The following is a 19,465-nucleotide window of genomic DNA, read 5'->3' as shown; positions in this document are numbered from 1 at the left end:
ACAATGGAAAAATTCAACAGTGCAACAATGCAAATATTAATATTGCAACTGATTCCAGATCAACAAGTGTCTTTTAACTACTACTAACGTTTTAATGAATCATTTGATACAATATTGTGTACATACATACATTTTACTTTGTATTAATATTTAAAAAAAGAAAAAAGTGACACTTTATTTTAAAGCTGTCACACATTACATGCATGTTACATGTACCATTATAATAACAATAAATTATGCATAATTACATGCAAGTAATCTTAAACCAAACCCTAATCCTAACGCTAACCATATAGTAAGTAGGGTGATATCAGGCAAATTGGGCCATCAGGTCAAATGGGCCATTTAAGGTTGAAGTGTCTTATCTCTTTAAAAGTTAACAGCCAATGACTGCAAATAATTTTTAACTGTTGCCATAACAGTACTTGACATTTAGCAAATTAATTTATTGGTCTGAGGTTACAAACAGGGGAGGGGCAATGCCTCAATCTGAGACCACACCAGAAAAAGGCAAGGTGAGTGGCCTGACATATCCAATATTACTTCTCAATATTAAGGATGATAAATCAATAAAAAACAAATGCACATTTAGAAATAATGATTCATAACCCATGTCTTGATGGCCTCTATGAGATAAAATACTGATTTTGTTAAATAATCCAGATTTTTATAAAGAAAAATCATTTTTAGTTACTGGCCCAATTTACCTGAATGTGTTAAGATAAAATGAGCCATTAATTTCAGTTAAAATGGGCCACCTTCTGAGTTGAGTTTAAGTAGAAATTCTGGTGGTTTTTACTTTTAAAAATTATTTCTATTATTATATATTGTATTTTAGCATTTGTGACGTACCTTTTTCACATTTTATTACAGACAGCATGAAAAACAGAAAGGATCAGAAAGGAAAGACGAGGGACAGAAAGGAACATAGAGGAGATAGAAAGGATGTCTGCCAGGGATGGGGCAAAAAATACAATCAGTGGGTAGGGGAGAGGATGAGAGGAGCATTGGCAGAATATAGGGAGACAGTTGAGAGAGGCCTAAAGGCAAATGTATGCTTTCTTGCGAGAGCTTGGAATATCCCACGAGCCACTCTGCAAAGACGTATCAGTGGAGATATCACTGGCACAGACCATGCTTCTGGTCGAAAACCAATCTTCCCAGAAGCAGCTGAAAAAGAGCTTGCCACAATGCTGAAGCTAATGTCCATACCCTCTACGGCGACCCCAGTGACCCAAAGGCCACTCAGGACTGGGTGTGCTGTGATCACTGTAGTGCCTGGTTTCATGAGCGCTGTGGTGAAGAGAATGGCATTTTTGATGACGACGGCTTTATCTGCCAGGACTGTTTTTGAAAAACCTTTACATCAATCTTGAACGCGAATGCGCACACACACTCTCACACACCAAATGTTCGGGTTTTTGTACATTTTTCATTTTTATTGATGAAATTCATTGAAAGGTTTGAGTGTCTTATACCTCATCTGTTTGAAATTCTTTGCAGTAAATGTCATACATGGGTTTTTTGTTAGTGTTCCAAGCGATTAAAAAAAAAAAAAAAAAAAAGTGGCCCAATTTGCCTGATCACCCTACATGTTAATTAATATTACTCAGTACTTAAATGTATAATAACACTGTAACAAGGACACCTTAAAATAAAGTGTAACCAAAAATAAATAAATACCGGCATGTAATTACATGTAATTAATTTGTGTAATATTTATAATTATGTGTTGCCTGTAACTTTAAAAAGGGGGGTTACACTACTGGGGTCAGTTTCAGCAAGCCTCAAAGCAGCACTGGACTATGACTTGCTAAATGTCACGCTAAACTTGTTACAGCTGTTTTACTCTAGAGTAGAAGCAATGGAGATTCCAATATTTACTGTTGATTCTTTTACTAATTTACCGTTCAAAGGTAATCCTGCTGCAGTATGTCTTTTAGAGAATGTAAGTATTACACTGCACAAGAAAGTTTTTTTTTTTTTTAGTTTCTGATTGTTTAAACTAGTGCTGTCATTATTAGCACGTTAAAGGCATGCGATTAATTCTTCCAGTTCAATGGTGTTAAAAATATTTAAATTAAAGCTGCCTTAAAACTCTACATGTATGTTAGTATTTGTTAGGCTGTATATGAGTCAGATTTAAGAGCGTGTCTTTGAAATGCAGTGGTTTTCAAAACTGTCCTGGAGCATCCCAGTACTGTCCTCCTCATCTTACACACCCGATTCAACTTGTCAGTTCAATAGAGATTTTAAGACCTGAAGCATGCCAGAAATGGTAAAGGTTGTGCTCCCCACAAGTATAGGTCTCTGCAGGAAAGTAATGGGAGTTACCAGATCAGTGGGTGAGGCCAAAACAGAGGGGCGTTACCTGATTGGCCCATGTCATAGTGATGGGTATGTTTAGGGGTGGGGTCAGGTAAGGGGCATTGTTTTCATTGCATGGTTTAGAAACATGCAGCAGTTTGAAAACACCCACAAAGTCAGAATATCCCACTTTTCCTCTGCAGAGACCTCAGTCTCGTATGGAAGGCCGTTAGAGCCAAAACGTGTGGTACTAACGTGTTAACATGTACAGCTTAACACATAATTTATGTGTTAACCCGCAATTTGCACATTAATGCGTAATTGCGTGTTGACGCGTTAGTACCACACGTTTTGGCCCTAACGGCCTTCCATATTCCATAATCTCGAGTTGTGAGAAAATACGATGCATGTCAGATCCGCGTCAAGTTCAGAAGCGGCAGTGAAGTAATAGCAGCCAAAAAACCTAATAAACCAGATGCTGTGATGTCTGTTAATCAAAGAACAAAAGAAAAAAGAGGAAATCAATAACTTTTGTAGCTTTAAGGATTAATCTGTATTTAATTTAGATTTCAGTGTTTGATAAGTTTATTTAATTTCTGTATTTTTCCTACCTGCTGAAGGGCACAGGTAGCTAAGTATGACATTTATTATAATTGGTTTATGTGAAGATTGTTTTAAGTTCACTTTAATTAGAAGTTGTTATTTTTAAAGTCTAATAAATATTAAAATTTATAGCTCTCAATTATACTGTAGCTAATATTGAATGGCTATAGTCAATGGTCAAATATTAGGGGGAAAAAAATCTATTTCTTAGAGACATCAGTAGTAGTATTGGTTTCAATAATACTCGACTTCAGTCATAAAAAAAATGCCACTAAACAAATATTAAAATACTGTATTTATTGTTTCTACATTCATTTGAAGATTACATGGGAAATTATTGAAATGTATATTTAAAAACCTTAATGTAAAGTGGGATTAATTGTGATTAATTTCAGAAAAATGTTTTTATCAGTTGACAGCACTAATTTAAACGTTAGCTATAAAGATCAGAATATGAAATATTTTTCTGTAATACATTTAGGAGCTACGAGATGATCTTTATCAGAGCATTGCTGCTGAGATGAATTTATCAGAGACTGCTTTTATCACAAGACGGAATTCTATGGATTTTTCCTCAGGTATTCTGCTGCTGAGATGCATGTTGAAATACTCAAACAACTCTGATTTACATGTCTGCTTTTGGTTTTGATATATTTTGAAAGGTGCGAGGTTTGGATTACGCTGGTTTACTCCCACATGTGAGATGCCACTATGTGGACATGCAACACTGGCCTCAGCCGCAGTGCTCTTTTACATGAAAAGTAAGAAACACTTGTTCTTACATTAATAATTAAGACAATGGACTGTGACTATTCTAAAATCACAATGTCATCACACAGAAAATGTCAACCCTGTACTGGTGTTTGAGACGTTGAGTGGGGAGCTTTATGTACGTCAGCATGAAGAATCTCTAATAATGGACTTTCCCTTAAACAAACCAAACCCCCAGGTATGACCAAAACACACCTTGTGGACCCTTTCTTCAACAAAACTCATATAGGCTCTTATGATTAATCAAGTAGTGTTTTTATTTTTATTTATTTTTTGGTCTGAATTGAGTGAGTTTTGTATGTTTTATTTGCAGGATCAACATGAAATCAAGGATCTTTTGAAAGTAAGTTAGCCAGTGAGTAATTTAACATTATGTTGGGTTTTTAAAATGACATAAGGAAAACAAGCTTTTATGTGCATTTTCAGGCCGTAGTAGGAGATGCACCCATTCAGGATGTGTGCTATAATCCAACCACAAGGAACCTAATGATTTGTCTGGCTGAAACATGCGACAGGTACTGCTGGACATCCAGAGGCTGAATATAACAAGGAAGAAAATTATATTGAGGAAGTTATTGTATTTGTGGATATTAAATGAGATGAATAATGTAAAGAGAGAAACAAGACAATTCGCTCAAAGCAAAAAGAGATAATTCATTGCAAATTTTATGTCAAGTACATTTTTAAAGCAACATCTAATCTCGCAAGAATTAATAGTATGTTGGTAATATTGTCCAAAATGGCAGTTTATTTTTGTATCTAGATCATCATGCAAGGTTGTTGACTGTTTGTTGTTGGCAGATCTGAACTTACATCTTTGAAGCCTGAAGCAAAATATCTGCTGAAAAATGAATCTACTGGGAAGATTAAAGGTGTCATTGTTACAATGAAGGGAGCCTCAACTGCACAACCTGGATATGACTTCTATTCCCGTTACTTTTCTCCTTGGTTAGGGGTCCTTGAAGATCCAGTCTGTGGTGAGCTGAAATGATCACATAATCCTCAAATTGCAGCAACCTACAATACATGTGGAGAAATCTGTAGAAGCTTCCTCACGTAAAGCCATGGATTCAAATAGGTTCTAAATGAAAATGCAATTTTTAGAGGTTGACCGATGGATCGGTTGTGTCAATTAATTGACACCGATAGTTGTTTGCTGGAACCAGGGCCGCTCCCTACCTCGCCCCGCCCCGCATCAGCTAAGGACAGCCCTGGCTGGAACGATCAGCTATTTGTAAAAATCCATGCCGATAGTTTTTCCGGGTTGCGTCCATAGCTGGAGCTGCAGAGAAGGCTCTGCTGTCATAATACAGTACGAGAGTGGCCTCTAGAGGTGGAATCACTGACACCACTTGCTGTTTGTTTTGACACGTGACACTGCGCGCTGCACAGAGCAGGACAAATCAAATGCGACAACAAAACGGTGTGTACACAGTATACTGTAGTGCATGTTTTCATATTATTACTAAGCAGTGGCGTTCAGTCCATATAAGCTGCGAATGCACGGCATACCCAGGCCATCTGAGAGAATGAGTTCACTGGCTAAATAATAAACATAATTATAAATTGATCCCTTGTCATTTGAGATGTGATTTACAGCTTAATAAAGTGTTGGGAATAAGTATGTAGAATTATTTATTTGACAAACAACGGTAATTTTCTGTAAATCTACGTCAGTGACGGTATAAACGGATTCTCCGCAGCTTTGGCGCCTTGCTCTGTTGCTGAGTCGGATTGTAGCGCGTTCTCTGAGTGTGTTTTAAAAATGACGAGGAGAGGAGAGGAGAGGAGAGGAGAGGGGGGTGGAGGGTGCGGTCTTAATTTTAGCACTCAGCATAAGCGGTTAAATAGTCACCGCTCGCCACTGTTACTAAGTAATTCATTTGTTGACTAGATGCTGCTTTAGTGGAGAAAGGATAGCACTGTGTTTGCTATCAAGGCTAAGAGGACGTGCACATTAGCAGCACCTCAAGCTTTAAAACAATGTGACCAAAACACACGCACATCCAACCCAAATGTATAATGATTGTTACTATTTATTTGCATTAGCTTATATCCAGCTGCAGGGGCGCCGTAACGGGGGAAGGTTAGGCTGATTCTAAAGGGTCCGACGAGAGAGAGGGGGCCCGGAACGCAATTTTTACCGAGGGGGTAAAATCCATTTTGCTGTCAGGATTGGGCGAGGTTTACGCGAGCGAAGGAGCCAGTGTTGCCAACTAATTTTCAGAGAAAGTTGCTAAAGGAAGGTCAATTTGTTGCTAGAAGTTGCTAAATGACGTTGTGATGTCATTGAGCGATGACGTCATTGCGTAATCACGGCGCAAAATTGTGTCACAACATTAAATCTCAGCAAAAATATATTTTATATATGTTAATTTAGATTTGTTTGTAAAATAATATGCATAATATAATATTAAAATATAAACTGTATTTTAAAAAACGTTGAATTATTGAACACTTATACATTTTTGAATGATTACAATTTAAGGTTTGCTTTTTTTTAATAGCTAGTAAACTACTAAGACATTCTCAACGATTATGCTTTAAGCAGTGTATTAGTAGTTAGTATGCTACACTCCAAGAAAAGGCTGTAAAAATAGGGCACAATCTACTATGTTAATATGAAAGAATTTTACGTATTGCTTTTTTACCTGCATTTTAAATTACGCATTGTGTTTTCGGGTTACAGGGTTACAATGGATAATGGATAACGTCCTGGAAAATTACCAGCAGCCTATTTTTTCCATTTTTCTTACAGCATACTAACTGATCAACAATCGCAAGTACAAGCTATAACAAAGTGTAGCCTATCATAAATGAACAATTATTCAGTTGTTATTATTATTATTATTATTATTATTATTATTATTATATTGAAGAAATCCAAATAGCAGCTAATTCAATTCACGTGATGTGTGTACTGCTAGGCATCTTTGGTTTTCTTTTTGTGTAATTAGGATGGAAAATGTGTGTCTTTTTATTGTCCGAGTCACTTATCAAAAGTTGCTAAAAGTTGCCAAATAAATTTTAAAAAATTGCTAAATTTGTTGCTAGGTGCTTTTGGAAGAAAAAGTTGCTAGGGTAGTCTGAAAAGTTGCTAAATTTAGCAACAAAATTGCTAAATTGGCAACACTGGAAGGAGCACTGCTGTGCACATGCACACTAAACAGACCAAACGCAACAGAATAATAGCGCAATCATTTTGAGTAAAATATAAATTTTGCTAAAATATTTGTTGTTGGACATTAAATGTGAGCATAGAATTTTAAACCTACACATAAGTGTAATTTAATGATGGCAACTGAAATCGAATGTAAGCTAGCTAATACATCCCATAGCTCAAATAAGTTAATGTGTTGTTCAAATGTAGTCTGTTTTTTATTATTTATTTTCTTTTTTTAATCGGGTGATTTTAACTTTTAATTTAGTGTTTTAATGCTTTAAAGAGTAATTTTAGATAATGTTTTGTTCTACTAAAAACCATAAAAGTTACAGCTGTCATAAAATCAGAGAGAAAAGCTGCATGGCTAGAAACTGCGGATCAACTGAATGCTCAAGTAGCAACCATGTTAAAATGTTTTCATATATCTTGGGGCTCGAGCCCCTGCCCCTTTCACCGACGGTAAGTGCCCTTTCGGTCCGGTCTATGTGCAGTGGCGGAGCCAGAATATTTGACATCTGATCAGCCACCCCGGGTTAACCAGGAAACCAAGTCTCAGCATTCAAATTCTATTAGCTTTATTAAGAATTTCAAACGATAAATACAGTTTTGGAGCTTTTTAGTCGCGTGACGGATCATGCGTGCTCCCGCTTTGCCTCAGTTCAAGCGAAGCAGGAGTGCATTCTTATTAGCATGAAGTAAACATTGAATGAACGTCCGATCCATGTTGAACGATACACTACAACTTAATGTGTAGTGTCTCGTAATCATTTATTGAGTGTTTCAACCACGGAAAGACAGCAGCTATTAAACATTAACAGCAGAAAATCCATTCAGTGTCCATAAACTAGTGAGATAAATGTACACTAGTTTGCAAAAATTACATTTATATATTTACTCATAATTGCTCTTTTTTATTATAATTAATAAAAATGTATGGATATAACATTATAAAAGAAAATGGTCTAATATGAACTTGTATACAAACCAATTGATACTTTTAACCCTATCAGTAGGGTTCCCTGTATAGTTTAGTTTAGAAAAATGAAGAAAAAATAAAGTGTTCATTACCAGTCAAAAACAGTAAGATTTTTAATGTTTTTTTTTTTAAGAATTCTCTTCTGCTCACCAAGCCTGTATTTATTTGATCCAAAATACAGCAAAAGCAGTAATATTGTTCAATATGTTTACTATTTAAAATAACTGCTTTCTATTTGAATATATTTTAAAATATAATTTATTCCTGTGATTCAGCATCATTACTCCAGTCTTCAGAGTCTCATGATCCTTCAGAAATCATTCTAATATGCTGATTTGCTGCTAAAGAAACATTTTATTATTATTATTATTATTGTTGTTGTTGTTGTTATTATAAATATTTAAAACAGTTGAGTATTTTATCAAGGATACTTTTAATGAATATTGTGACACGTGTCCCGAGCACTCATCAGCGTCGCCCTGGAAACACAGGAGGAACACCTGCACGCAATTGGCACGGGCTGGCCGGTCACAGCTGAACCTCATCAACAGACAGCCACAAAAGCCGCCGAGTCACACACACTGGTGAGACATGTCTCCTGAAGACTCCCCGCTAACATACCTCTTCCTTGCATTCCAGAGAGCAGTGTGTGACCGGCCAGACACGACGCACGAGCACAGCACGGACACCCAGCACTCGAACACTTGGATTGACGGCAGAAGCGGGTCTCGGAGCACAGTTTCACCACACCAGGACACATTGGCACGCCACCTTTTCACAATAAACGCACCCTTCGGGGCATTTATTGAGCCATTCTTGTGTGATTCTTCAGCCCGTTACACTGGTGGAGAATGCGGGCAGATTCCTGAAGGGTCACCGACAAGCGTCCTTTTTTTTTCCTGGTATTTTTGAGTTATCCCCCTGTCTACGGACGACCACTAATTTGAGGTTTTTTTTTTTCTTTCTTTCCTTTGGCTCTCCCCCTCTCTCTTTCAAAGGCGGCGACTCCTCCCCAGCCATGGAGGAATTATTAAAGCACCTCACTGAGGTGAGCATTAGGCAGCAGCAAATAGTGGAACACGAGGCCGCCCGACAAGGAGAGACCGAGCGTGAGATCGCCATGCTCCGCACCGCAGCCGCCCAGCGGGTTCCGCTGCCAGACCCCCGCACTCGAGCCACGATGCTATTGCTGAAGATGACGGTTCACGACGATGTTGAGAGCTATCTTCAAATGTTTGAATCTATGGCGAACCAGGAGGGCTGGCCTCAGGAGGAATGGGCGCGCGTGCTGGCGCCATTATTTCTCAATGCCGGCGGATCTGAGGGACTCCTACGAGGAACTGCGGAAAGAGAAACCTACGAGGAACTTGCCAGCCCGCGTCCAAGCCGCCGACCTATCCCGCCTCTCACGGCACTGGCTACTTACCGGAGATCCCAGCGCTGCCCAAGTGGCCGAGCGTGTCGTCGCGGATCGTCTTCTCCGTGCCCTCCCTCGTCTGATTCAGCAAGCGGCCGGCATGCGGAACCCGCTCACCGTGGGAGATCTGGTGGAGGCCATAGAGCTGGCGGAGGCGGCCCAACGTCGCGAGGCTGGGGAGCGAGCGCTGCCATTTCCCCGAAGTGTACACCAGGAGCGACGCTCGCCGGAGGGCATCTCGCGACCAGTGAGCAGGCCGGCGGTTCCCGGCCCCCAGGATGAGCTGATGCTCACGGATCCTCCTCATTCAGTGTTTCAACCCGCGGGGGGAGTCAAAAGCCCGCCTACCCATCACGTGTGTACATGGCGATACCCGACAGGTCCCCGCTCGGCACGTCACCATTTCGGCCGCCCCAGGCTCCTGGCCCGTCGAGGTGGGGATTGTGAAGGATTTGCCCGTCCCCGTGCTCCTCGGGAGAAACTGGCCGGGTTTTGACCGCCTGCTCGCCACCGCCACCCAACCTGCCAGCCCTGTCGGGAACCGCTGAAGACGGAAGTTCAACTGAGGTCCCCGACGACGCCCCGTCCTACTAGCATCAGACAGCGCCAAAGACGGTGAGTCCCCCTCCCAAACCGCTAACCTTTTCTATGATGTTTTCCAACAGGTTACGGGAGGTGGGGCCTTTGCAAAAGAACAACTCGGGGACGAGCGGTTGAAACACTGCTGGACACAAGTGAGGGTGATCGAGGAAAAGGAGATACAGCCGCCGCCGCATCCGGTCCCCCACTTTGTCGTCCAGAATGGCCTGCTTTACTGTGTCGCTCCGAGGAAAAAAAGCTGTTAGTGGTGCCACGGTCGAAGATAGAGACCGTGATGGAGTTGGCACACTCACATCCGATGGCCGGCCACCTGGGGGCACGTAACACCATCCAGCGGATTCGAGACCGTTTTCACTGGCCAGGTCTGGATGCTGAGGTGAAACGGTTCTGCCAAGCCTGTCCGACGTGCCAACAGACATCGCCGCGCTCCCCTCCCCCCAGCCCGCTGATCCCGTTACCCATTATCGAGGGGCCTTTCGAGCGAATAGGAATGGACCTGGTCGGGCCGCTGCCGAAGTCCGCCCGGGGTCACGAACACATCCTGGTGATAGTGGACTACGCCACTCGTTACCCAGAAGCCATCCCCCTACGCAAAGCCACGTCCAAGGCTATCGCTCAGGAGCTCTTCCTCCTATGTAGTCGAGTCGGCATCCCCACGGAGATCCGGTCATGTTCCGGATGATGGCTGACCTCTGTCGCCTCCTGCAGGTGAAGTAACTGCGGACCACAGTATATCATCCTCAGACTGATGGGCTGGTCGAGCGGTTCAACCAGACGTTGAAGCAGATGCTCCGTCAGGTCGCCGCTGACGATAAGCGGGACTGGGACCAGATGCTACCGTACATCCTCTTTGGCATCCGAGAAGTGCCCCAGGCCTCTACCGGATTCACTCCGTTTGAGCTCTTGTTTGGGCGTCAACCCCGCGGCCTACTCGACGTCGCGAAAGAAGCCTGGGAACAACAGCCGGCCGCCCATCGGTCCACCATCGAACACATCCGTGAGATGAGGGAGCGGATCGACAGGGTCATGCCATTAGTCCGGGAACACCTCACGAAAGCCCAGCAAGCCCAGCAACGCCACTACAACCGGGCAGCCCAGCCACGGGAGTTTCAGCCAAGAGATCACGTCATGGTCCTAGTTCCGACGGCCGCCTGCAAATTCCTCGCAAAGTGGCAAGGACCCTACACGGTGACCGAGCGAGTGGGGCCCGTTACCTAACAAGTGCGGCAGCCCGGAAGGAGAAAAGAGGATCAACTGTACCATATCAACCTCCTGAAGCGATGGGTTGTGTAATTCTTCAGCCCGTTACAATATAAAGATCCAAAGATCAGCATTTATCTGAAATAAAAAGCTTTTGTAACATTGTGCACTATACCATTCAAAGGCTTGAGGGAAGAAATTATATAAATTAATACTTTTATTTAGCAAGGATGATTTAAATTGATAAAGACATTTATAATGTTACAAAATATTTCTATTTCAGATAAATGCTGTTCTTCTGAACATTCTATTCAACAAAGAAAATTCTACTCAGCTGTTTTCAAAATAATAATAACAATAAATATTTTTTAAGCAGCAAATCAGAATATTAGAGTGATTTCTGAAGGATCGTGTGACTGGAGTAGGCTAAAAATGCTCAAATTCAGCTTTGAAAGCGACTAAATTACATTTTAAAATATATTCAAATAGAAAGCATAGTTTTTTTAAATAGTAAAAATAGGCCGATTTTACAATATTATTGCTTTTGCTGTATTTTGGATCAAATAAATGCAGGCTTGGTGAGCAGAAGAGAATTCTTTAAAAAAAAAAAACATGAAAAACCTTACTGTTCAAAAACTTTTGACTGGTTTTGTACTTAATCACAGGCTTGTTAATGATTCCTGAATAATTCTCAATCCAGGCTGAACTCAAAAGCTGGAAGTCCTGTTTCCCTGAACATTTACAAAATTCACGGTATCCTACAAGTTAATGTTAGATCTTTTGCTCCAACCACTGGTTAATGAGGTGATAGAAGTAAGATAAATGAAGTTACGGTAGGAATGAATAGTTAATGTGTGGTAATGTGAAGTAATCAGCAATCGTTTATTCATGCTTTTTTATGCCAGGTTGGAGTTATACACTGATTTTCTGTCATGGTCTATGGACCCCCTGAATTAGCCTTGGCCACCCCATGTATAAATTAGCTCCGCCACTGTCTATGTGCCCCCGGACCGCGTTTGTGCTCTAGCAACGTCGCTTAGCCCCTGCGCCTCCGGAAGTCTGTGCACGCCACTGCCTTTGAGCAAGACACCGAACCCCCAACTGCTCCCCAGGCACCGCAGCATAAATGGCTGCCCACTGCTCCGGGTGTGTTCATGGTGTGTGTGTGTGTTCGATGCTGTGTGTGTGCACTTTGGATGGGTTAAATGCAGAGCACAAATTCCGAGTATGGGTTACCATACTTGGCCACGTCACTTCACTTTCACTTTCACTTAAAACAATATCAATAAATCTTGGGCACAATACATTAAATACAGTCAGTTGTAGCCTATATTTGTATTTATTTGATTTATTAAGTTGCATTTTCTGTCTACTTTTATTTTTGGACTGATAATAAAGTCAAATAATTGTATGTGAGAGTCAGATCAATGCGTTCCTATTGGTCAGTGTTAGAGAAACTCAGCTTAGCCTGTCAGTAGCCAGTTAGCCTGCCTCAACCAGGGGTGCGTTTCCCAAAAGCATCGTTGGCTAACTATGGTCATAAGTTCCATTAAATTCTATTGGCCACGACGGAATTTGCGACCATAGTTGCTTTTGGGAAAGCACCCCAGGTTAGTTTCCCAGCCTAAGTTGCCAGAGTGACTGAGCTTGAGCTATGGTAAATTTGCTTTATGGAACCAAATCAAGTGACAATAAATCAGACTAACTGAAATAAGCCTGGCTTAATTAGTAAACTTGTTTTATGAAACAGCCCCCTGATATATTCATTCAGCCGACAGAAATCCTGCCGCGCAACAGAGCACCATTCATATAGTTTTCCATTAAACTACATTATATTTGTCCCAAACTGTGGTTAATGTACATAAAGACTTAACCCTGGAATGGAAGATTGTGTGTTGTGCATTTTTCAGTGAAACATTTCTATTTCTATTTCTTTAATAAAGTGTGTAGGCTATGATTCATAGTCTATATAGAGCTATTACACAGATCGCGCTTTCTCTTTTCGTTTTTCTTTTTTTTTTAACACTGATTTTAAAACTCATTTATGCCTTTTTGATCATTCTTGAAGTGAATCATTTGGTGATTAAATAAACTGTTTTAGACCGCAGCTTGAGCTGAATGCTTCCGGCTTCACTACTGTTCGGATGCTCTTGCTTATTGCTCTGTGCTTTGCTCCCATTCCGGAGACGGGAAAACACGGCTGTCTACATTCAAACAGACAAGAGAAAATGCCTCTCGTGGAATCTACTTGCTGCATGAACTGCCACAGACTTCTGCAAAGGATTGTGGTTCTTGAAGCAAAGTTATTTACTGGACTTCCAAAACAGGCAGAACACACAGCAGATGGTAATCATGGACCCCCTCAGCATACAGCCGGCGAGTCCTGTGAATCTCAACAGTTTATACCAAATGTAGAGAAACAAGCCGAAACTGATCGACAGACTAGTCGATGGCACAAACAGGGAGCGAGACCCAAAGGCATTCGAGACATCAGATTGTCACGAGTATCTCGTATTGTTGCCATAGCATCCTCTACCCTAGATACGGCTATGACAAGACTTGTAAACACTGGTATTCTACCACCCCATATACCCAGCAAGGGGAACTAATATGTTTTCATGGCTGCTTGGGCTGAATACATGGCTACAAAGAACCTGCAGTATAAAAGGAGTCAACTTCATCGACAACTTCAGTCTTTTCTGGGGCCATAGACAGCTGTTTAAACTGGATGGCCTCCACCCAACCAATCTTGGTGCAAGAGTGCTAAAGGACGATATCTATTTCTCCCTCCATCATCCTTCAGTGGTGTGTGCCAATCCACTCGGCCTGGATGGCACACACACACCTAGACAGAATATGACTGACCACAGGACTTCATATCAGCTTCAGAGTCATCATATGGTTGACACATCCCACAAGGACATTGATAACGCCACGCAGCCAAAACAAGCTCTCCTCACGGAGACTATCCCAGTTGAGCCCTGCCCACAGAGCTCATCACAAACAGATTGTGACGTACTACATCAGCTCCAAGACTCAGCACCCAAGGACGACTTTCTGGAATACAGCCAGGGAAGCCAGGACCACATATCACAGCCACCGGAAACACCAGAGCCAGAGCCCCGCTCACCAGACACATTATCCCTCTCTCCAGCATCTCCACTTCTAAGCTTCTCACAGAAAATGGAGGAACTGGTGTATGCTGGGACCAAACTCTCCCACTCTTTCGCTGCAAGCCCCCAGATATCAACTTAAAAACGGTGGGCACCCCAACCACCAAAGACTGCAGGCCCAGCCCTCCCTCCTCCTCCTGTGAGAGCTCTTCGACCGCTGCCACAACGCCAGGGCCCAAACCCTCCTCCACTGGCTGTAGGTGAACCAAAAACAACTGAAAACAGCTCTCAGTGATATGTGTCGGGTCCCCGCTATATTAGCAGCAACATTCACAAATGTTTACAGAACAAGCGGGAACTCCATGTTCCTGTAGCTTTCTCTATCTCCGTTTTAGCATGTGATAGAAAGTCTAAGGCCTTCACAAGCCGTATGGCTGACCCATCTAATCTGCGGCCTATAATGCATCAAACTAAGATTGCTGTAGAGGGGATTTTAATATTCACATAGATAATGCAGAAATCAAAACTGCAAAAGAAATTATAACTGTTTTAAACACTTTTGACCTGATTCAGCATGTGCATGGACCCACACACAATCGTGGACACACTCTAGATTTACTCATCAGTAGAGGTCTAAATATTTCATCCATTGTTATGAAGGATGTAGCACTATCTGATCACTTCTGTATTTTCTTTGATATATTGATCTCTTTTACCACTGAATCTAGATCTGTCTCTGTCAGAAAGAGATACATTAACGAGAACACTAGTGCGCTATTTATGAAGGCTATATCTTCAACACCAAGACTCTGTTGATCTTCTCCTGGATTTATTTAACTCAAAAGTTAAGAATGTTATTGATGATATCGCTCCTGAAAAAGTCAGCAAGAAGAATGGCAGACAAAAATCATCTTGGAGAAAATCAACAGCAGTTCAGAGTATGAAAAGACAATGCAGAAAAGCTGAGCAGATGTGGCGGAAGACGAAACTTGACATTCACTATAGCATCTATAAAGACAGCCTTTATGCTTTCAATGTGGAACTAGCCACAGCTAGACAGACCTTCTTCTCAAACCTCATAAACAGTAACTTAAACCACACTCGCACTCTTTTTGCTACTGTTGACAGACTAACAAACCCCCCAAGTCAGATTCCCAGTGAAATGCTCTCTGACAGCAAATGCAATGAGTTTGCTTCCTTCTTTTCTGAGAAGATCAATAATATCAGAAAGGAGATTGGCACATCCTTCCTCAAGTTATGCAGAGGTCACACAGATTCGACCGCAATTTCAAAAAGAAGTGACAATATCTGTTTTTGAAGCAATTGATAGCAAAATTTTGGAAGAAATAGTACAGCACCTTAAATCGTCAACCTGCTATCTTGACACGCTTCCCACATCTTTTTTCAAAAGTGTGCTTAACTGTTTAGAAGCAGATCTCTTAGAAGTGGTGAAAGCTTTACTTCTTACTGGGACTTTTCCAAACTCCCTGAAAACTGCAGTTGTTAAGCCTCTTCTGAAAAAGCGCAATCTTGATAACACAATGTTGAGCAACTATAGACCAATATCAAATCTTCCTTTCATAGGTAAGATTATTGAAAAGGTAGTTTTTAATCAGCTGAACAACTACTTAAACTCGAATGGATACCTGGACAATTTTCAATCTGGTTTCTGAGCGCTTATTAAGATAATAAATGATATTCGCTTCAATTCTGATTCTGGCAAAATATCAGTGCTGGTACTACTAGATCTTAGTGCTGCATTTGACACTGTTGATCATAACATACTTTTAGCGAGACTGGAAAACTGGGTCGGGCTTTCTGGGATGGTACTCAAATGGTCATACTTAGAAGGGAGAGGTTATTATGTGAGTATAGGAGAGCATAAGTCTAAGTGGACGTCCATGACATGCGGAGTCCCACAAGGCTCAATTCTTGCACTACTCTTGTTTAGCCTGTATATGCTCCTACTAAGTCAAATAATGAGAAAGAACCAAATTGTCTATCACAGCTATGCTGATGATACCCAGATTTACCTAGCCTTATCTCCAAATGACTATAGCCCCATTGACTCCCTCTGCCAATGCATTGATGAAATAAACTGTTGGATGTGCCAGAACTTTCTTCAGTTAAACAAGGAGAAAACTGAAGTCATTGCATTTGGAAACAAAGATGAAGTTCTCAAAGTGAATGCAAACCTTGTCTCTAGGGGTCAAACAACTAAAAATCAAGTCAAAAATCTTGGGGTGATTCTGGAGACAGACCTTAGTTTTAGTAGTCATGTCAAAGCAGTAACTAAATCAGCATACTATCAACTCAAAAACATTAGAATTAGATGTTTTAGAATTAGCAAGAATTAGATGTTTTGTGTCCAGTCAAGACTTGGAGAAACTTGTTCTTGCCTTTATCACCAGCAGGGTGGATTATTGAAATGGTCTCCTCACTGGCCTTCTGAAGAAGACCATTAGACAGCTGCAGCTCATCCAGAACGCTGCTGCCAGCATATCACACCAGTCCTCAGGTCCTTACACTGGCTTCCAGTTACATTTAGGATTGATTTTAAAGTACTATTACTCATTTACAAATCACTCAATGGCCTAGGACCTAAATACATTGCAGATATGCTCGCTATAAACCTAACAGACCACTCAGATCATTAGGATTGAGTCAGTTAGAAATACCAAGGGTTCACACAAAACAAGGGGAGTCTGCTTTTAGCTATTATGCTGCCCGCAGTTGGAACCAGCTTCCAGATGAGATCAGATGTGCTAAAGCATTAGCCACATTTAAATCCAGACTCAAAACTCATCTGTTTAGCTGTGCATTTGTCAAATGAGCACTGTGCTACGTCCAAACTTATTGCACTATGTATAATCATTTTCTATTCTTAAATGTTTTAAATTCTTTTTAAATCAATTTTTATATCTTGTTTTTATTATTATTATTATTTTTTAATTCCTTGTTTTTATTGTTGTGATTTATTTATTTTTTCTTTATTTTTCTTTTAATGACTTTTTCACTTTTATGTAAAGCACTTTGAATTACCACTGTGTATGAAATGTGCTATATAAATAAACTTGCCTTGCCTTACCTTGAATGTGACATGTCCGGTGTGACCTGACTGCATACCTTCGTGTGAGAGTTCTGCTAGACGTGGTGCTGCGCTTTTGCCCTGTGTCGTGTGACTGCCATATTTTGTTATTTTGATTAGATAATCATCAGGTGTTCTAGAACAGAAGCAGTTAAAGTGTGAGAGTATACACACAGTACAATATCCATATGCATATAATTTCAATGCTATGCCCTTTGTGTGTAGATATTTAAAGATGGCCATCTAGTTAGAGTATGTTAATTTCAACACCATAGTATGGCTCAGTACTGTTTTTTTGTTTGTTTTTTTAATAGTGCAGCACTATTTTAGTTTTCATTCAGTATCCATTTTAAGAACTGTTGGTGGATTAATTGGTATCAGCCAGTGTGGTTCAGCCTAGCTATTGGTATTGGTAAAATCCACTATATGTCTTTGTTTCCTGCTTTAAAAGACTAATAATTATTTCTCAAAGGGTCTGCGCATACAGTTCTTGCTGCCTACTGGTCTGAAAAGCTGAACAAAAAGAAAATGTTGGGTAAAGGCCTTTTCTTTCTCTCCCCTCATTAGTTCACATGAATGATTTAATTAAATAGTTTTCTCAAAAAACTTAAAAATAAAATGCACAAAAAAGTTCTATTCTCTCCTATTTGTTTTCCCAGCATACCAGTGCTCCAGTCGTGGAGGAGAGTTGGGGCTGGAGATCAGGGATGATGGTCGACTCAACATCAGTGGTCAGGCACAGATCATTCTCCAGGGAACCCTTAAAATCTAGACAACCTGAAAAACCTTCTCAGTGAATGTGTTAATAGCTTAACCCTCTGGTATTGATCATTTGGGGGTCACACTTGTGTTGTTCACAGTAAAAGCTGACCAAACGAAATGTAACTTTTTTTATTTTCAGTAAAATCAATGTAATATATTTTTGTTCCATTAATATTTTTTTCTTTTTTCTTTTGTATTTTGACAGAATTTCATAGTACTAATTAATATTTATGCAATAATTATGATAAATATTTTCCCATTGGAAATAATACAAATGCCTTTAAAATCCAATTTTTGAAGTCAGATTAGTGCCATCTGGTCGGAGTAAAAAAAAAGAAAAAAGAAAAACATCTGCAATTCCATGGTTTAGCCACTAGATTCCTACATAGATCTATATAAAAGGCTTATAAACCCTCTAGTGGTTTTTAGCCATAAAGACTTATTTTTATTAAGTTGTGGATCTGGATATATATTTAGACATTCTCAAAGACACGTTTTTGTAAAGGTTTAGATTTTTTTTTTTTTTTTTTGTCTTAGTTTTTGCATTAATTTTACTACAGTCAAACCTGAGCACAGAGAAAGGCATTTTGTTACACATAACAAAAATTCAACAAAAATGAACAGGAATGCTTTATCAGAGATTAATCAATCTGATTTCTACGACGGCGTTTTAGTGCCACGTTAAAAAAAAATATAAAAAATCGAAGATTACGAGATTAAAGTCATAATATTTCGAGAATAAAGGGGTCCAGGGTCACATATGTGTGTCTGTGGTGGGGAGTGGGTGGAGTGTGTCTATTTTGTACTATTGATATTTTAGTGTCACCCCTTTATTGCTGTGCACTCTTTATCTGCATCATGAATAATTTGTAGATTGTACACACAAAAAATTCTCTGTATTTTCGTGTTTTTGCATATTTCCCATTCATTTCCAAAGGCAGTCATTTTTGACCGTGAACAACATAAGTGTGACACTTTTTATTTACGGCTATTTAGCTTTTTCGAATCAAGTCCACAATTTTTTTTGTGGTCACATAGCGACTGCCATAAAAGTCACCAAGTTTAGTACCATTCCGATGAAGTAGCGATTTTTTTAAAACTTTTTTTTTCCGGTCTAAAATGACCGAACAGCACCAGAGGGTTAATGGAAATAAGTCAATTTTCTTTCTTAAAGATCTGCAAACTGATGTTTTGTTCACTGAATGGGCAAATGTGTTTACCTGCGTGCTAAAATACAATAAAAATATTTGGTTTTAAAAGTCTGCAGATCTAAATGTATGTTTTATACATTTTATTGCAGAATACTAATAAAACTGTCTATTTTACAGGCATAGGGAGAAACTGATGCGAGAGATATTTACAAGAAAATACCAATAGGTAAAAATGCAAATATTATCGACAAACAACAATACTGCAACTGGTTTAGTGTAGAATATATATATATATATATATATATATATATATA

General features: G+C 40.1%; 1 protein-coding gene across 4 annotated transcripts; it reads left to right on the top strand.

The window, feature by feature from the left end:
- Positions 1-1,779: 1,779 nt before the first annotated feature.
- On the top strand, positions 1,780-19,398 carry LOC131551720 (phenazine biosynthesis-like domain-containing protein). 4 transcript variants are annotated; one of them, XM_058794802.1, is made up of 10 exons: positions 1,780-1,948; positions 3,392-3,488; positions 3,573-3,671; positions 3,750-3,859; positions 3,995-4,024; positions 4,108-4,196; positions 4,483-4,658; positions 17,711-17,773; positions 17,898-17,969; positions 19,329-19,390. In XM_058794802.1, the coding sequence occupies exons 1-10, from the start codon at positions 1,865-1,867 to the stop codon at positions 19,343-19,345; spliced, it is 837 nt and encodes a 278-aa protein (XP_058650785.1). In that variant the 5' UTR covers positions 1,780-1,864; the 3' UTR covers positions 19,346-19,390. The 4 variants fall into 4 exon arrangements, 3 of the variants coding, with proteins under 3 accessions (XP_058650785.1, XP_058650784.1, XP_058650786.1); XM_058794801.1 differs by having other exon boundaries at positions 17,898-19,398; XM_058794803.1 differs by lacking the exon at positions 3,392-3,488 and having other exon boundaries at positions 1,806-1,948; positions 17,898-19,398.
- The last annotated feature ends 67 nt before the right edge of the window (positions 19,399-19,465 follow it).

The sequence above is a fragment of the Onychostoma macrolepis genome, chromosome 13 (assembly GCF_012432095.1).
Source record: "Onychostoma macrolepis isolate SWU-2019 chromosome 13, ASM1243209v1, whole genome shotgun sequence".
In the NCBI taxonomy this organism is placed as follows: domain Eukaryota; kingdom Metazoa; phylum Chordata; class Actinopteri; order Cypriniformes; family Cyprinidae; genus Onychostoma; species Onychostoma macrolepis.
Note: the sequence above shows the minus strand (reverse complement) of the source record. Positions and strands in the feature narration are given on the sequence as shown.

Excerpts from the sequence above, each read along its gene's own strand:
- LOC131551720 (XM_058794801.1), top strand. The coding sequence starts at position 1,865 with ATGGAGATTCCAATATTTACTGTTGATTCTTTTACTAATTTACCGTTC. Across the intron at positions 1,949-3,391 it reads CAGTATGTCTTTTAGAGAAT|GAGCTACGAGATGATCTTTA; the intron begins GTAAGTATTACA and ends TAATACATTTAG. Across the intron at positions 3,489-3,572 it reads TTCTATGGATTTTTCCTCAG|GTGCGAGGTTTGGATTACGC; the intron begins GTATTCTGCTGC and ends ATATTTTGAAAG.